The sequence below is a fragment of the Athene noctua genome, chromosome 6 (assembly GCF_965140245.1).
Source record: "Athene noctua chromosome 6, bAthNoc1.hap1.1, whole genome shotgun sequence".
NCBI classification, from domain to species: Eukaryota; Metazoa; Chordata; class Aves; order Strigiformes; family Strigidae; genus Athene; species Athene noctua.
Window position 1 is genome coordinate 12,887,373 of NC_134042.1, and position 15,801 is coordinate 12,903,173.

At 40.0% G+C, this 15,801-nt stretch overlaps 1 protein-coding gene across 5 annotated transcripts; it reads right to left on the reverse strand.

Moving 5' to 3' along the window:
• Positions 1-14,964, reverse strand: PTGR2 (prostaglandin reductase 2). 5 transcript variants are annotated; one of them, XM_074909614.1, is made up of 10 exons: positions 14,897-14,964; positions 9,887-9,955; positions 8,369-8,487; positions 6,869-7,060; positions 5,747-5,917; positions 4,516-4,725; positions 3,592-3,713; positions 2,265-2,352; positions 1,496-1,535; positions 1-220 (listed from the first exon to the last, which is right to left on the reverse strand). In XM_074909614.1, exons 2-10 carry the CDS (start codon positions 9,921-9,923, stop codon positions 156-158), a joined length of 1,044 nt encoding a protein of 347 aa, XP_074765715.1. In that variant the 5' UTR covers positions 9,924-9,955; positions 14,897-14,964; the 3' UTR covers positions 1-155. The 5 variants fall into 5 exon arrangements, with proteins under 5 accessions (XP_074765715.1, XP_074765713.1, XP_074765716.1 ...); XM_074909612.1 differs by lacking the exon at positions 14,897-14,964 and adding an exon at positions 14,498-14,626; XM_074909615.1 differs by lacking the exon at positions 14,897-14,964 and adding an exon at positions 10,852-10,903.
• Between the last annotated feature and the right edge of the window lie 837 nt (positions 14,965-15,801).

Consider the following 15,801-nt stretch of genomic DNA (forward strand, 5'->3'; position numbering starts at 1 on the left):
TCCAGTTCTATTTAGTTTATTAGCATCCCAGAATCTCTGCTTTCAGTACATACATAACAATGTAATTTTTTTTTAAGAAGAGGGAAATTAGCCTAAGTAAAATCTTGCTCACTATTAGAGATAGAATCCAATTCTTTTTCTCGAAGCAATGACTTTTACTTAGAAACTAAGACGATCTGTTTTCCAATATTGCCTCCATTCATCATGGACTGGAAAGCGGCTTCAAGAGAAATAATGAAATAAGTTAGTGCCAAGCAAAATGTGCCAAGTAACTTTGAAAAAGAAAAAAAAAATTATAGACACAAATGTATGAGACAGCTCCCCTAAAAGGAGAGATAATGTTTTGGACCTAAACATATTCATCCTTAATAACATGCTAAATTAAGAAAAAGATATAGAAACCCTGTCTGTAATAAACTACTAAGGGCAGTTTTGTGTAACAATTAAAAAACCTGATTTGTAAGCAAGTGTTTGGCCCTATACAAGTTAATGATTACATTTGTGGCTTTTGTGATGTGCCATACAAATACCAAACAGAAATACAAGATGTGTCTGGAGAGCCCACACATGCTGTAGGTTTCACAAACCTTTGTGAAAGGAAAGGGTTTATAAATGCTCTATATAGTACAGTAAATGTGGGAAGCTGGAGCAAAATAATAAATCTCTGAGTAAACAAAGTATGAAATATGACTGCTGTATTTGATCAAATTCCTTCAAGATACATATGCGTACCAGTAAGTAGCAACGACTAGAATAAATTTAAATCTGTAAGATTTGGCTATTGCTTAATTCTGCTGGTTTCTAATCTTGTGGGACTAAAGACTGAATGGACTAAATCATACTTTTCCTTGTTACTTGAAAGGGAAGCATTCTTACAGCACATCTTGAATGACCTGGCGCTCTGGCTATGTCTCACTGGATCACAAGACCCCCTTCACTTTTATATTTTCTTTGTTACAGACTTTTTTAACAGGATACAGGCTCTTTTGTTCCTTTACAATAAATTATTTTTTACTTTGTTTAACAATCTCTACTGTTTTCCCCTTTCTTGTGTGTACTTTTCAATTGATATTTTTGTTAGCAAATCCCATAACAAGCACTCAGTATCTAAGGATACTGAGGGTTTTTTTAAGTATAAGTTCAAGGTTTCCAAAATAACATTTACCTACACATAAGTTCTAAGAAATGGGCAGCACTTTAAATCTGTAAGATCAGAATGACTGACCTGCTAAGGTAGCAGTTTAACAGTTAATTCCCCCCCAACAGTAAAACAAACAAAATCTCAAAATTTATATTCAGTGGGTTTTTTTAAACATAATCTTTTCACAGAACATTTTAATACCTTGTGAAAAAAACTCTATTATAACATAAAAATCATGCTTTAGATAAAATACAAAAATCTGAATTGCCAAATGAAACAAAGGAGGTAGTTAACCTCTACCATCGTTGTATTTAATCAGATTAGTATTCTCAGAAAATGGTATAAAAATCTTACCACCAACATTTGCCAAGCCTTCTACCATGGTCTCTCTGACCTGTCAATGCAAACAAGTCCTTTTAGCCTTCTTCAAACAAGGTTTTCTTAGAAACTGCCACAAAACCTACCAAAATCTAAAGAAATCTCTCGCTACAACGGACAGTGATGTTTGGGCCAGATTCTTTCATGAGGAGAGGAGTAACTACTTTCTGATGAACATATAGGTAATTTAATTCCACAGTCAGAACTGGAACATCCCTCTCCCTGACAAAATTTCATGTTTCAGGATTTTCCACGGGAAAACGTGCTGATCAGCAGAAGAATCAAAAACTACTTTAGACAGACCACACAGGGAAAGGATGGCTAAAGCATCTACGCATCACAAAATAATAAATGATGATTATAGAGCTTGAAACAAAACTTCGGACTAGATCCCCCAAAGCATTCAGGACACTAACTAATCAGGTGTTTGAAAGTACATATTTCTGAAGGCCTGATCCCTTAAGTAAAAAAGCACTTGCACTTTATGCTGAGAGAAAGAATACAGACATCAGTGGTATGTAATCAGAAAAGTCTGTCATACTACAGTTACACCAACCTCAGCAGGTACCTACTGAAACAGTGCTACTCCATAAGCTTTCAATTATACTTACACATTCTTAAGAAAATCTGTTCAATTCTGAGGTACGGTAAGAGAGCCAGGGACAAAGAAACTGGACTTCCTGTAGCCAGACCATGACCTGAGAAGACAGTATCAAAGGCATCAATTAAATGTAAAAGTCCTTACCTTCAGTTTACCCTCTTGGATCCACTGACAGAGTTGTAATACACTAGCTTCCTGTTTGTCCATGTAGTTCAACACCAGGAATCTCTCCCTGTGAAAGAAAAGAATGAGCCTTGAATTAAGACACGCTGGGAAGCATATTTTGAAAGCTTTATAAATCTTTTCAGGAAACAGCATTACTGAAACTGAAGGGTTATGAGTACTGATGACAATGCGACATCGCTCAGAGCTTTGCCAGCTTGTTGAGACAGCTCCCTGCAGTGGGAGCTTGACAGTAACACCAGACTTAGACAAGTAACGTAATTCTGTTCAAGTATCAGAAAGAAGAGTAATAAAAATCAAGTAATATCACCAGAACAACCAAATGTCCATAAAATGTGAGCAAATTCCTATTATTTTTTTACCTTTTTTTTATGGAGCAGGGAGAATAATTAATGGACTTGCTGCTAGATGACAAGTATAAATTAACTTTCAGGCTCCCCAAAATTTTGCATATCCTGCTGGCAGAGCTGTCTGTAGTAATCAAGAGAAACTGAAACAATCATCAAAAATTATAATTACTTGTAGCAACATAGTGATTGAATTCTCCACTGCCTTCTACTGTGCATGGTGTACTTTATCCATTTTTAGAAGTGCAGACAACAGCAACAGGGACAAGAAAACAATTTTAATTAGGTCAATCCATTTGCACAGAAATCAAAAGTCTCCCTAAATTTCTGCAATGCAATGAATGAAAAATCTCATAAAACTTTGCTCCTAAGATCTGCCTTAGATCCACTTGAATCCTGACAGAATATTCAGCAATTCCCATAACAAAAATCAATGTTTTACCTGTATATATTTGTCACACCTACAGTCCCATTATCCCATTATACCCCAAAACCTCAAATACTAAAAATGTTATTTCAATCCTTTGACTGCATCAGCTGCATCCTTACTTTAAAAATATTTGATTTTGTCTCTGCCTGAACTACTCACGTGGGGAGAAGGCACTCTGCAAAACATCTGAGAACAGAACCATGGCAACACCTTCCCTTGTACTGAAGAATGTGTCAGAGACTCCAAGACTCAATCAAGCAACCACAAAGCATAACAACAGACAACTATGCTAACGTGTAACAACATCCCTTCCCATTTTTTCATGCCAATACAGACAAATGTAAGAGAAAGGATTTACTGATGTTGTGATTATAATTTCCTTTTTTATTATGGCAACATTTTGTTCCAATTACACATGCCTATTGCAGATCTGCAGACTACATTCTGAGCAACAACATCATGTAAGCAATCTACTTGGAACCTGGTCACAAGTTCTGGAGGAGAAATGTACCTTGTGATATTCCTTTCTTTCCGTATTTTTTCTATGTCAGGAGGCAGTGGAGGAGGATAAGGCACATCTTTATTATACTGAGAAATCTGTCCACACAGGATGATATGGCTGTTCCGATTCATCTGTTTGGGACAGAACAAAGTGAGAAAAAACACACTCCTTGGTCTCAGAAACTAAATTTTCCAGAGATTCAATAGATTATATTGCAAGATTTTCACATGGGTATCCTTATTTACAGCCATATTTCCAAGAAAAGAGTGTGAAAATCGCAGGCAGTCCCATTCAACCTACGACAACATTCAAATACATAAATGCAGGGTAATAGAGGAAAACTAAATGCTATATAGCCTATGTGTAATTTTAAAAGGCATTAAATACAAGCAATGTAAGAAATTCTTATCTTACTGTTTGCCCTTTTTGTCAGGAGGTGAGGGGTAACAGGACAAAGAAGTTTGAAACAGCTGTTGGAGAGCTCCCAAAGATGGCCTTGCCACCAAAGCCCCCCTGCCATCAGACTGAGTAGTTTCACATTAACAATGAAGAGGGCTGGTCAAGAGTCTTTATGGAGGCCCAGCAGAGCTGGTCTTTTGTGAATCCAGAAAACCAAAGCTGACAAAACACAAGATTACTACACTAACAGACAAGGTTTTAAGAATATTACCAAATCTCCTAGCCAAAGCAGTGAGAGACGAGGAGCAGAAATTGTGCTTCTATTAGTATACTGCCAGGCTAGTCCAAATGACAAACACCAATCTCAAATATCTGATTTCTCCTCAAGACCAAGATCAGCACCTGGCTTAGATCAGTGAAGTGGAAAGCCTGCTCTGCTGTATTGCAGGCTGGTCTCCAGTATGAATTAATCCAAAACTGGGCACACAGACACAGGAGAATGACTAGAATAAACCTGACAGCTGGTATAATCACCTGACTTATAACTGTATCGCTGATGTCTCCACCAACATTGTCAAAATAAACATCCACACCGCCTGGGCAGAGTTTACGTAGCTGCTCTGCCACATCCCCCTTCTTGTAATTGATAGCAGCATCAAATCCCATTTCTTGGACCAAAATGGAGCACTTCTCATCTGTGCCAGCAATCCCCACCACTCTAGAACAGCCCTCCAGACGGCCAATCTGCAAGCACACAGTTAAAAAAAAAAACAGAAAAAACCCCAAACAATAAGGAGAAGTTAGATCACTGGTCTGCATAAGGGTACCCTGGGAGGAAGGGGGCCTTAGGGGGGTGTTACAGTTATCCCCCATCCCACTAAGCACCAGACTGCAAAGTTCAGCACATGCTCCCATCTCACGTGACACAATTCCCTCTTGTCACTCCCTCCTCACACCTAGAGAAAGGGCAGATACAACAAAAATCTGCCATCTTTCCAAACTCACTGGCCGCAGGAGGTATAGTCTGTGGAGTCACCAACAACTGGCAGTACTGGAGAGCCAAATACAGTATAAAATCACCATCTGCCAAGTACGGTAACACAGCTAATAAAAGGCCAAAAAAGACTGGACAGTAATTGATTTAAATATATTCTTCATAGATTTGCTTATGCATTGTTTCTTTATAGCTTCTCTTTATCAGTAAGTCTTAAGCTTGCTTAATACCTACTGTGCTTGGATATAGATGGGGGGTGGGGTGGGTGTGTGTATTTGTAGATATGCACATACACACACACACACAAACATACCACAACAGGTTCTGCAAAGCTGAGCAGGATAAAAGGGCTGCAAATCTCAAAACACGGAGGATGTCATGGGACACAACACATAGGGTTTACTACATATTTTTACTGACTATTTTCTAATATAGAAAAAAAAATGAAAGTCACCAGTCAACTCAAAGACTGGGTTCAAATGGCAGACTACTATATAAATATATAGTAAATACATGTATTTATACCATCTACTTTGTTTAGTGACAAGTAATCACCTTGGGCCATTTTCTCCTATGCCAGTTTCATGAAACTTAAGTTTCACGCAAAATCTTTCTCATTGAGAGTTTGAGCCAAATCTGTGAAACTGGCCCTTCCCATGGAGTTATACCTGTTCATGTTTACAATGATTTTATCTGTACATTTACTAACCAGTGTGTTTCAGAAGATAAACTTGATAACATAGTATGCTTGTATGTCTTAAGCCTACCTACCTGGCCAGCCAAAGAGCCACAGGCACCAGCTGCTCCGCTCACCACCATTGTCTGATTTGCACCCACAGACACATGTCCTTTCTCCTTTATACCTAAGAGGGCCGTCAGTCCTGTGATGCCAGCTGCACCGAGAAAGTAGGAAAGGTGTCCATTTACAAGTTGTGGAACAAGCTAAAAAACAGAAACGCGTGGTGCTGTTCATTTCTTTTCACAGGTGAAGTTTTGCTGTTTGCTATTTCATTGTCTGAGGATAGAAGACTAACTCAGGATATTTACCAGGCAAGTTACAACCGTTAGGGACAAGCTATCTATAAACTAGCTCTACCCTAACAACAAGTTTATAAAAAATGAAACAAAGATAGTATTTCCATAGTTTCAGAAAAAGTTTTTAAACAAAGTCACTCACAAAAAACTTAAATTACAGAAGTGTCAAAAAGCAGATGGGAGGTAAGTTTCCAGCAATGGTGAACTATCCCTGTGTTAGCATAAAAGATAAAATAGCATCATTTTATCAAATATAGAGACTGCAGATCAGTAGCAAAAGGTCCTAAGGAAGGAGCTTACTGGAAAGTACACATTCTTAAACTACAATAATTTTCTGTCACAAAAGGATGATCAGCACAATATCCGTAATGCACTGTTATGACCTCATTTTCGACTTCATATTGAATACCCTTTCTTTTGTGGATGTAAAATCTTAAGTAAAAGCTTTCACTAACATATGTTAATGAAGTAAACTGAATTAAATATATCTAAAGCCTTTTAGGTCTTATGACTACACACATGTATAATGATGCCTTACGTCTTTTATGTCTTATGACTACACTCTCATAGAATAATTAACAGAATTAACAGAAGCAGCTTCAGGGAAATTTATTAAAAATCCAACAATTGAAATAATACTGGCATGTCTGGTAACCAACAAAAGCATTTACATTTTAATTTGTTAAGAGAGAAACTGATACAGATTTTGCTACCTGTGAGTTGATCCACCTTCTGAGAACTGGTTGCTCCAGTAACATTGGTTTGGTTTTGACTAAGAAATAGTATCATTAGCTGCTATTTTAAAGAAAGGTTTAGGAAAAGAAAATAGTGACAATCTGTGGTTTGCATTTCCATTACCTTTTGTAGCAAGCTTCCATCTAGAATTGCCACTGTCTGCCAGGGCCAACTGAAGGAAATGACAAAGTCTCCTTTAGCAAGGTTATCGTGCTTGCTCTCCTCCACAATCCCAATGCCCCCCCCATCAGCAACTTCAGACAGCTGCCAGGGCAGGAGGTAATCCGAGCCAGTATCCTCATTCATTCGACAGCGCTGAAAGGCAAGGCTTTAATGAGAGGCTCTGGTAGAACACACAGTTTGTTTATGAGTTCAAATGAAGCTGGGGCTGAGACACGTTTGAAACTTCAAACACAAAGGGATACTCGAAAATCTCTCAATAAGCCCCAAATATTCATCGTCTTTTCTTAGATCCCTCTTTCCTCTCTGTTTGCTCAGTACAAAAGGAGGACAAACCATTCTGATCTCCTCCAGCAGTGTTACCAAAGCCAACATGTTTTATAGATGCTGTCTCAAAGTCAGCCATGCAACCGAAGATGACTGGCTTGGGTCTGATGAGAACTGTATAAATGCCATTCCTTAACAGGATGAATCACAGAAACGCAGGATTGAAAAAACCACCCACAAGTCATTTAGTCCATGCCCATGCACTAAAGAACTGTCAAATCCATGTAGACCATCCCTGACAGAGATCTGTTTAATGAAACATCCTGAAATCTGAGGTCTTTTTTTTCTGTCTCCCCCTGTAGCCTGAGTTAGTTTTTCAGGATTCTTAAACTTTTAATCAATTCCCAAGCTAAACCTACTTTCATGAAATTAAGACTGTTTCTTTTCTACTATCTCCACCTATGCAGGGAACAAATGACCAGAATTCTCTTTAAAGCAAACTTTTACACACTAGCTGACTGGGTGTGTCTGGTTCTCCTCCTATCTTCACTTCCATTTCAACCCACCACTTTCCCAACCACGTTTTCTACAGTTTTGCAAAATTAGGTTCAAGTGCTGGTTATCACTTCATTCACACTCTCTCTCTGTTCGCATTGTTTACAAAGTATTGACACATTTTTTTCCTGCCATCACCCACTTAAGGAGAAAACCTAACTTTCATTTGTAAACAAAACTTAATTTGAATCATTTACATGTTTTGTCTACATTTTTTTCTTTCCTGGTCACATCTCGCTTCATCATGAAATATTCTTCCTCTATCCACACTCCCATCAATTGAAAAATACTTTCTTCCATGGCCAAAAAAAGGTGTAAAATGTATATAAAAAAGGCAAAGTCCAGAAAAAGCTAATACAAACAAATCTGTAATGGTATACCAGGGCTCAGTCTCTTCTGGTCCCATAAAGTCATATTCCTATATATATCACAGGCACATTAACGCCAAATTCCTTCCAGACACAATTCATCAGAATGAAGAGAATTACTAAGCTATACTAGAGTTTACTAGACTACATTTGTCCTACAATTGGTAGCTTCGGTGTTAAACATCACGACAGATACAGAGTAGAAGATATTTTTAAAAACAAATGCTGGCTTAGCTCTAAGTCCACCACGTACCATGTAAGGGTCCACAGAAAGATAAAGGGTTCTGACACGCACTTGTCCTGCTTGGATTGTATCTGCTATTGCACTTTGTTCCAGTCGGAAATTTTCAGCCACTGGCACTCCATTCTTACCTAGAATCATTTTAAAATCAAACAAATAAATTAATCAAAATAGAGCTTCCATTAATTATTATGGGAAAGCCTTTTTTAAAAAGTAGTCAAAGTCAAGGTATATTTTTACTTAGGTATAAAACTACTGACCAACTGTCAGGCTTTTGTGTCACAGACTACAATTACCTGCTCATCTATCAGCTTAGCTTACCTGGGCCAGTACCAGGCACTTGTACTGACTGGCAGTTTCCATGCTGTTTGCTACATGTATTTTTTAAGAACAACTAGGGAAAATTTTAAAAAAATGGGTTGTTCCCATTCTCAAAATATGAGAGTGTGCTGAAAAGTTCCTAACTTTCAAAACAATGACATGCACTGGGATTTCTCTCACATAACAAAAACATCATGCACTATTTTGTCAGTAGGAGATGACCATAAATTTGAACCAGGTTTTAAACTCTCACCTTTTAGTCTTTTTTGACTGAGTGAGATAGGGGGAATACAGACAATTATCACTGCACATACATATGCTGCAAGAGCATCCCTTCACAGCTACAGACAGACCTCCTTAAATTAAAGCTTCCCAAAATCACCTACGAAACGTCTGCCAAGAGTCCCAGAACTGGAGGCTTCGCCCTCAGGTTGGTACCACATGCAGCAGACCAATCAAACGGACAACTGGAACCACTGGCACTACAAAGGGAGAGCCAGATACCCACGGATGTTTTAAGTCAGACTGACTGGGCGACTACAGCAGGCTACTGCTGTAACATTTGATTTGCATTAGGAAAGACTTATTTGCAGGTCATGCAACACTTCTTACCTGTTAGGACTATTTTGGCATTAAGCAGCACACAATACACCCCCAAAAACTTAATACACACATGTGGGTCTTCTACAACAGACAATTTATAAACTCACTATTCAAAATATTGTGCTGACATTGGTGACAAGGAGAATGTGTATGGAAGCAAGGAAGTAAACAAATCCTCAACAGTGTAAATTTAAAAAACAAACACTCTGAAACACAGGAGGAATAAAAGATTCAATATTTACTAAAAGGAAACAAAAATGAACAGCAATAAAATACTTTTTGTTCTCTTTGCATTTTAAGAGATGACTAATGTCAGAACTAAAAAAGCAATTGCTTGCTAATCTTTATTTGCTTTTGAGTCCCTACACTTAAGATTTTCTCATATATTATGCATTAACCCTTTTTTTCCCCCCAAAAAAAGTTTAGAAATCTGTATATACAGACTAAAGAAATCCACTTCACAACAAACTTTATTTATTGCTCCATGCAATATTAAGATATATAAATGTCAGTATCTTAAGACAGTGTTTGTTTCTAAGTCAGCATTTTGGAGCATTAGGCAACCATAACAAAGACATTGCTCCTTTATTGGAGAGAAATACATACCAGGGCGTGAATTCAGCACTACTCTCTGTATAATCATCCCTGCTTTTGCAGCAATTCTGTGCTGGATTTCTACAAAGGAAAACATTGTTTGAAGGGCTGGAACATAGATTTTCTTGAAAAAGAACATGCAGCAAAGCAATAAGTAATTTGGAAACGGGATGAAATACAGGCCTCACCAACTTCAGCATCCATACCCAAGAATCATTATGAAACAACCTCAAATGTAAAATGAACAAACTTGTGAATAGTTTCCCTGTTTATCTTGTTAAAGCTGTGATTTTATACAATGTCACAGTAGCACCTTCTGGAAAGGCTGAAAATCATAATGTACCATGCTCCTTGTAGAGAACATCATCACCCCCTACCAGGTTGTAGGAGACACGTTTGGTTTGCTTTCCTGCGCTGACTGAGAACACTGTTCCCACCTAAAAGACACCGAGGCAGCTTTGCATGCATAGGTCAGGTGTAACTCAACAGCATGCACACATGCCAGGCATAGCAGCATGCAGGTATATGATAAAAAGACACTGCTGTGTATGTTTCACATGAAATAGCACGTCTTTTGAGTAGCAGCGCATTTTCTCCTAAGATATAGTCTGGCCCAGAGATGAGAAAGAATTAGATCACCATTTCATCTGTTTTACGGAAAAAATGTCTCCTTGAATTTCAACAGTTTAAAAGAGATCTGTAAAACTGTGTTCTTGTAACTGTGAGATGCCAAAGTGATTAACAGGGAATGAACCAGCTTTAACAAGAGAAAAATCATGATCTATGCTTTCAGAGCTAATACAATATAAAGATGTTCTTCCTACTATTCTCAGCTGAGTGCCATAAATAACCGGCCTCCACAAGAACCAAGGACATTAAGGAATGAAACATGATAGCTGATGTCTTTATTATGTTTATTTTGCTGACAAGAACAGCAAATTGGAGCGAAGCTAAACAGATGAACCTAGAAAGAGTACCTCATCACCACTTTATTCTTTGAACACTGCAAAATACAGAACCTTCTGTCTCTGCTGTTATGGCTCTCACAGACCATCAAGAACTACAGCCTGGAGTGCTGAAAAAGATAATTAAAAAGTTATCAGGAGAAGATGGGCATATCTCTGGTGTTTCCCTCTCCTCTAAATCCCACAACTGACTCAAACCGTAAGTATCTCGTTCACAAACCAGATAAAGGTTTAACATTTGATTGTGTTTGCACTTGAAAAGCTACTTATTAGGCAAAAATTATTCAATAGTTAGTTTATTTTGAGTACTTCAGCACCTAAGGGTGCTACAAGAAAAACTACGAGAAATAGGTCTCAAATGTGTCTTTACAGCACCACATCAGTGAAAAATAAGTGACCTGAACAGTTCTTTAAGGACAGAACAATGTAGAACACCATCCTACAAAAAAACCCACACTTTGATGAAGTTGTTAGCTACAGTTTAAAAACAAAAAATGAGCACTGAAAATACAGGAGTTAATAGTTAAAGAGGGTAGTAAAAATCCATTTTTATACCCAAATAGCTGATAGAATCTCTGGAATATACTCATGTAAAACCCTAACAGGAAGAATGGCCTAAGATACAGTTTGGCAGATCTTGGGTTCAGCATCGTACTCAGACTTCTTATGTGATTGTGGGCACATCACTTTGTACTTCTCTTACAAAGTATTTTTTCAGAACAAAATTCCCAATTCCTACTGATAACATTTACCTAACAAAATTACATTCAAGTGGTACAGTTGTTATCCCCAGAGCAATTGTCTTAGAACTGAGAATCTGTGCTAATTCAATGAGCGTTTTATAATTGTCAGATGTGCCCAGTGCTATTTAAAAGGACAACCATACTCCAGCAAACAATCTGTGCACATACAGAACTTGGCTGAAATTTATAACCCCTAATGAAACTGCTCTGTGCAGAAATAATGAGTTAAGAATGCAGTGACTATAAACTAACAGCAATCTGACAGCTCACATGAAATCTGGGCAAGTCATTCCTCTATATACTATTCATACTCAGTTCAAATCTATCCATGGCATTAAGGTTTGATTCACTGTTTATAACCCATACAGAGCAGGCAGAATTGCTGTACAGCTCATGCCCACATACAGAAAGGCCCACTATCAAAACTGCTGACTCAATTTTTGTTATCCTGAAACTAAATACCTGTATTATACAAATACAAAAACACAATCTGAACAAGAAAAGAGATGATGAAAAGCATTTTTATTGTACCTAACACATACCTGAAATATCTGCTTTTTATGATAGTGCGGGAAAAAAATAAGAGTTCTTTAAAGAAAAAAGCCAATTATATTAATATATTAAAGAAAAAGCAATACAGAGCAGCATTAGAAAGATAAGAGTGGAAAAAGTATACAATCTAAGTTTAGATTACTTCTTTGAAAGCATGACATTCTAAGGGAACAAAAATGCTGTTGATTTCCCAGGTCATTTTCACAGCTTTTGGTTGAGAAGCCTGTGTACTAATTCAATTTGAAGATCTTCCAGATACTGCAAGTGGGTGGACAGAAAGCAAGGCTGGCAGCTGAACCGTCACTCATTCTATGGCAGCTGTCACAGTAAAACACAACACTGGAAATGGACATTTACTTCTAAATATGACTGCACTTACTCTACAGTGGAAGCCAGGACACCATTACACAAGCAAACGTTCACACTAATATCATAACATCGTTAAGAACCTCACATTATAAATAATACAGAAGTGACTAAAGAAAGTAAGTAGAGGCACCATCCTTTAACATTGTAAACCGAGGAAAGCTTTTGGAGAAAGAGAACAGATTTTTAAGTGAAATAAAGGGAATTTTTATCATATACATAATCCTTTTTGATACATGCATAATACTAGTGTGAAGCGTGGAGTAAAAATTAATTACAAGCTTTAACATCATCATTCTACGCCAAAATCACCTGACCCACCCTGTGAATACAACAGGAGCATTAAGCAGCACATCAGCAGTACCATCAAGGGAGTCTCAAGTATGTTTTAGCCCAGTTTTATTTTTATCTCTTCCTCCCCTTGACTGTTTTTTCCCATTTCTGCAGACACACACGACAACTCCTTTTAAAAATGTGAAATAAATTCCTCAGTGCTAAAATGTTTGTTTGTTTCTCCTGGCCTTGGTTCCTAGAACTTCTTGTTTCTGAGACTGCCTGAAGATACCGTTTTCAGTTACACCTATTTTTGCCAAAACGATTCACCTGCTTCCAAGTTGTTGCCCATGCCAGGTGCAGCATTGGAGGAAGAAGGCAGTCAATCTAAACGGAGGACAAGTAAGACCGGAAGTCTTCTGAAACTGCAGTGTCAAAAAGCTGGAACAAGAATCCTCAGAGGAAATTCAAAGAAAGAAACTTCAGGGAAGAATTACTCTGAATGAGGAACATGCAGGAAAGAAAGATGGTAAGGACAGGCACTAGGAATCTGTGAGAACAGAGAAACATGGCAAGCATAGCGACTTAGAGGCCTGTGAAGAAGGGGAATGAAAACTAGAATGAGGGAGAACTAGAGAAACTGGGAATGATGAGACAGAACCAAGCAAACTGAGAGGGAATGGCTGGGCAAAAACCAGAAAATGATAACTGGCAAGGTGAGGAGAATGGAAATGAAAAAGCAAGTGTAATGGATTAGGCACCAAAGTCTCTACCATTCCCCTGAAGACCTCTCTACATTTGAGCAGTGTTAATTAATCGCCAACTCAAGTTTTCAAAAAGTAGAAGCCAGAATCAATACTGTCACGAATAGAGAAAAATGCATGCTATAAAAAGTACTTTCATGAACTAAACTAATAAATCCAGATTTCCTAATGAAGCATGACCCATCACCAAATTCTCTGGTGTGAAGTTCCTCCCATCGTGTTTTCTCCATGTGGATTCCCTGACACACTGTAGTGGTTGAGGGCAGGCTGCAATCTTTCCCTCAAGAAAGAAACGGGTGAAAAAGAAATCCAATAGTAGTAGGATCTTGAACCAGCCATCTTTTTCTTCTTTTTTTTTAATATTCCAAGAAGCCTAATATCTTTGAGCTTTTTATCAAATTTGACTGACACAGAGAGCAAAAGTTCCAGTAGATATACACACTTGTATCCACACACAATAGGATTGTATAAACTTTACTGTTTCAGATATAGGTGTCAAAAAAGTTGCAAATTTTTGGGTACAACCTCTTGGGTATTTTTTATTTTTAAATCACAAACAGTTGCATTGTATTAGTTGCTGAAAACTGTTTAAAAATACCAAGACACAAGGCCTATTTTTTCTTAGCAGAATGTCAAGTCAGGAATGAACACAAGACTGCAGACTGCTGCCAGAAAGGAAGAAGCATCCCTTCAGCAGAAGAAACACCTGATATTTTCCCGAGAAGCCTGTGATGCAGTACACAAACTCACAGATTGGAGCAATCCCAGAGCATACCAATTACCCACTTTCCTAGGTGTGACCCAAGACCCAGTTAGAAATCACTGCTGTCAAGGGTGGAAGAGCCCCTGGAGACTGCCCTGCAGATGGTTCAATACCAGTTTCAGAAACCACAGATGGAATAATGTAGGAGAGGGAAACCCAGAGGTCAGAAGCACAGATGGATGTTCACATTTACGTACCACAAGCAGCCCTGACGTGGGTGCTGAGGAGGAATCCCAGAGGAAGGGATTCCTCCATTCATCCCTGGCCACAGCTTGATGCGGGGGCTCAGTAAAGCGCAATTCACGCCCCTGTTCTTGAGCTCAGGGCAATCCCAAGTCTCCTCCAAACGTCAAACCCTTGCCCCCGCCTACCCTGCGCGCTAACCCCCCGGAAGGAAGACAGGGGCCCTGCCCCTCTGGAGGGCCCTGCCAAGCTGCCCTCCAAGCGAAGCAGGCCGCAGGCCCTCCCGGTCCTACACCTGGCCCCAGGGCACGCTCATCTCGGCGGGGACGAGAGCGACCACCGCTCCAACCCCGAGGCCCCGCCGCGCCCCACGGTTCGGTGCCGGGGCCAGGCCGCGGGGCGCTCCCGCTCACCTTGAGGCGCGCTTCGAGCGCTCCAGTACGGCCGTCACGGGTCAAACTGGCGGCCCCGCCCCGGCCCCCGTGCGCATGCGCGCAGCTCTTAAACAGGGAAAGGCCCAAGGGCACCGCTTAAAGCGGCGGGGTAGGCGGTGGGCCCGCAGGACGGTCCGGAGGGAGGCCCTCGGCCGCCGCCCGGGGCTGCAACCCGCCAGCGGCCTCCCCGCCGCGGGAGGGGCCTGGTTTCGCCTTCCCTCGCCGGTGAGGCTGTGGGCCGCCGTCTCCCGCCGCGGGGCCCGGCGGGGGCGAGGTGACGGCGGGTGATCGCGTGAGGCGATCGGGAAAAGGCGCCGCAGCGCGTCTGGGGTTTTTCTGTGAGGGTGACCCTGAGAGATGTTCGCTCCTTGTGGTGGGCGAGGGGGTCTGCTCGTTGGCGTGAGCCGGGGGATAAGGCTGCGCCATAGCCGTTCCTAAAGTTCCGGTCAAGTCGCTGTTGTGGGCAATATAATATTGTATTTACTATGCACGTACTTTTGCTGTGCTCGGATACAGATGAAGAGGCTTCTTTACTTCAAGAACAGGCTGTAGGAGGATGAATAACTGAAGAGGCAGAGCCCTCCTGGGCTGAGGTCCTGCTCCTGCTTAATCCGACCCCGTGTACTCGCCTTACGTTGTAGTGACTCGCCGTACTGGAAAGGCAAACAGGTCTGTGAGGTGGCCACCGAGTCGGTGGGAGTTACTGCGGAGCTTAAAGTGACCGCTTAAGACTGGAAAAACTCTTCCAGACTAATGATCCCGATGGCTTTGTATTCTGCCTCTCACATAAAGACAGGTAAAGCCTTTCTATTGTAGCTGTGCCCATAGCGCTTTAATACAGGTCTGAAGTGAATTGTTTATAGTTATGCCACCATAATATACGA

What these genes read in the sequence shown, in the direction of transcription:
- PTGR2 (XM_074909612.1), bottom strand. Translation starts at nt 14,555, where the DNA reads ATGGAGGAATCCCTTCCTCTGGGATTCCTCCTCAGCACCCACGTCAGG. An exon ending in ATGGAAGCTTGCTACAAAAG is followed by an intron (nt 5,918 to 6,868) that starts GTAATGGAAATG and finishes TCTGTTTTTTAG; the next exon opens with CTTGTTCCACAACTTGTAAA. An exon ending in AGGCTTGGCAAATGTTGGTG is followed by an intron (nt 221 to 1,495) that starts GTAAGATTTTTA and finishes TTTCTCTTGAAG; the next exon opens with CCGCTTTCCAGTCCATGATG.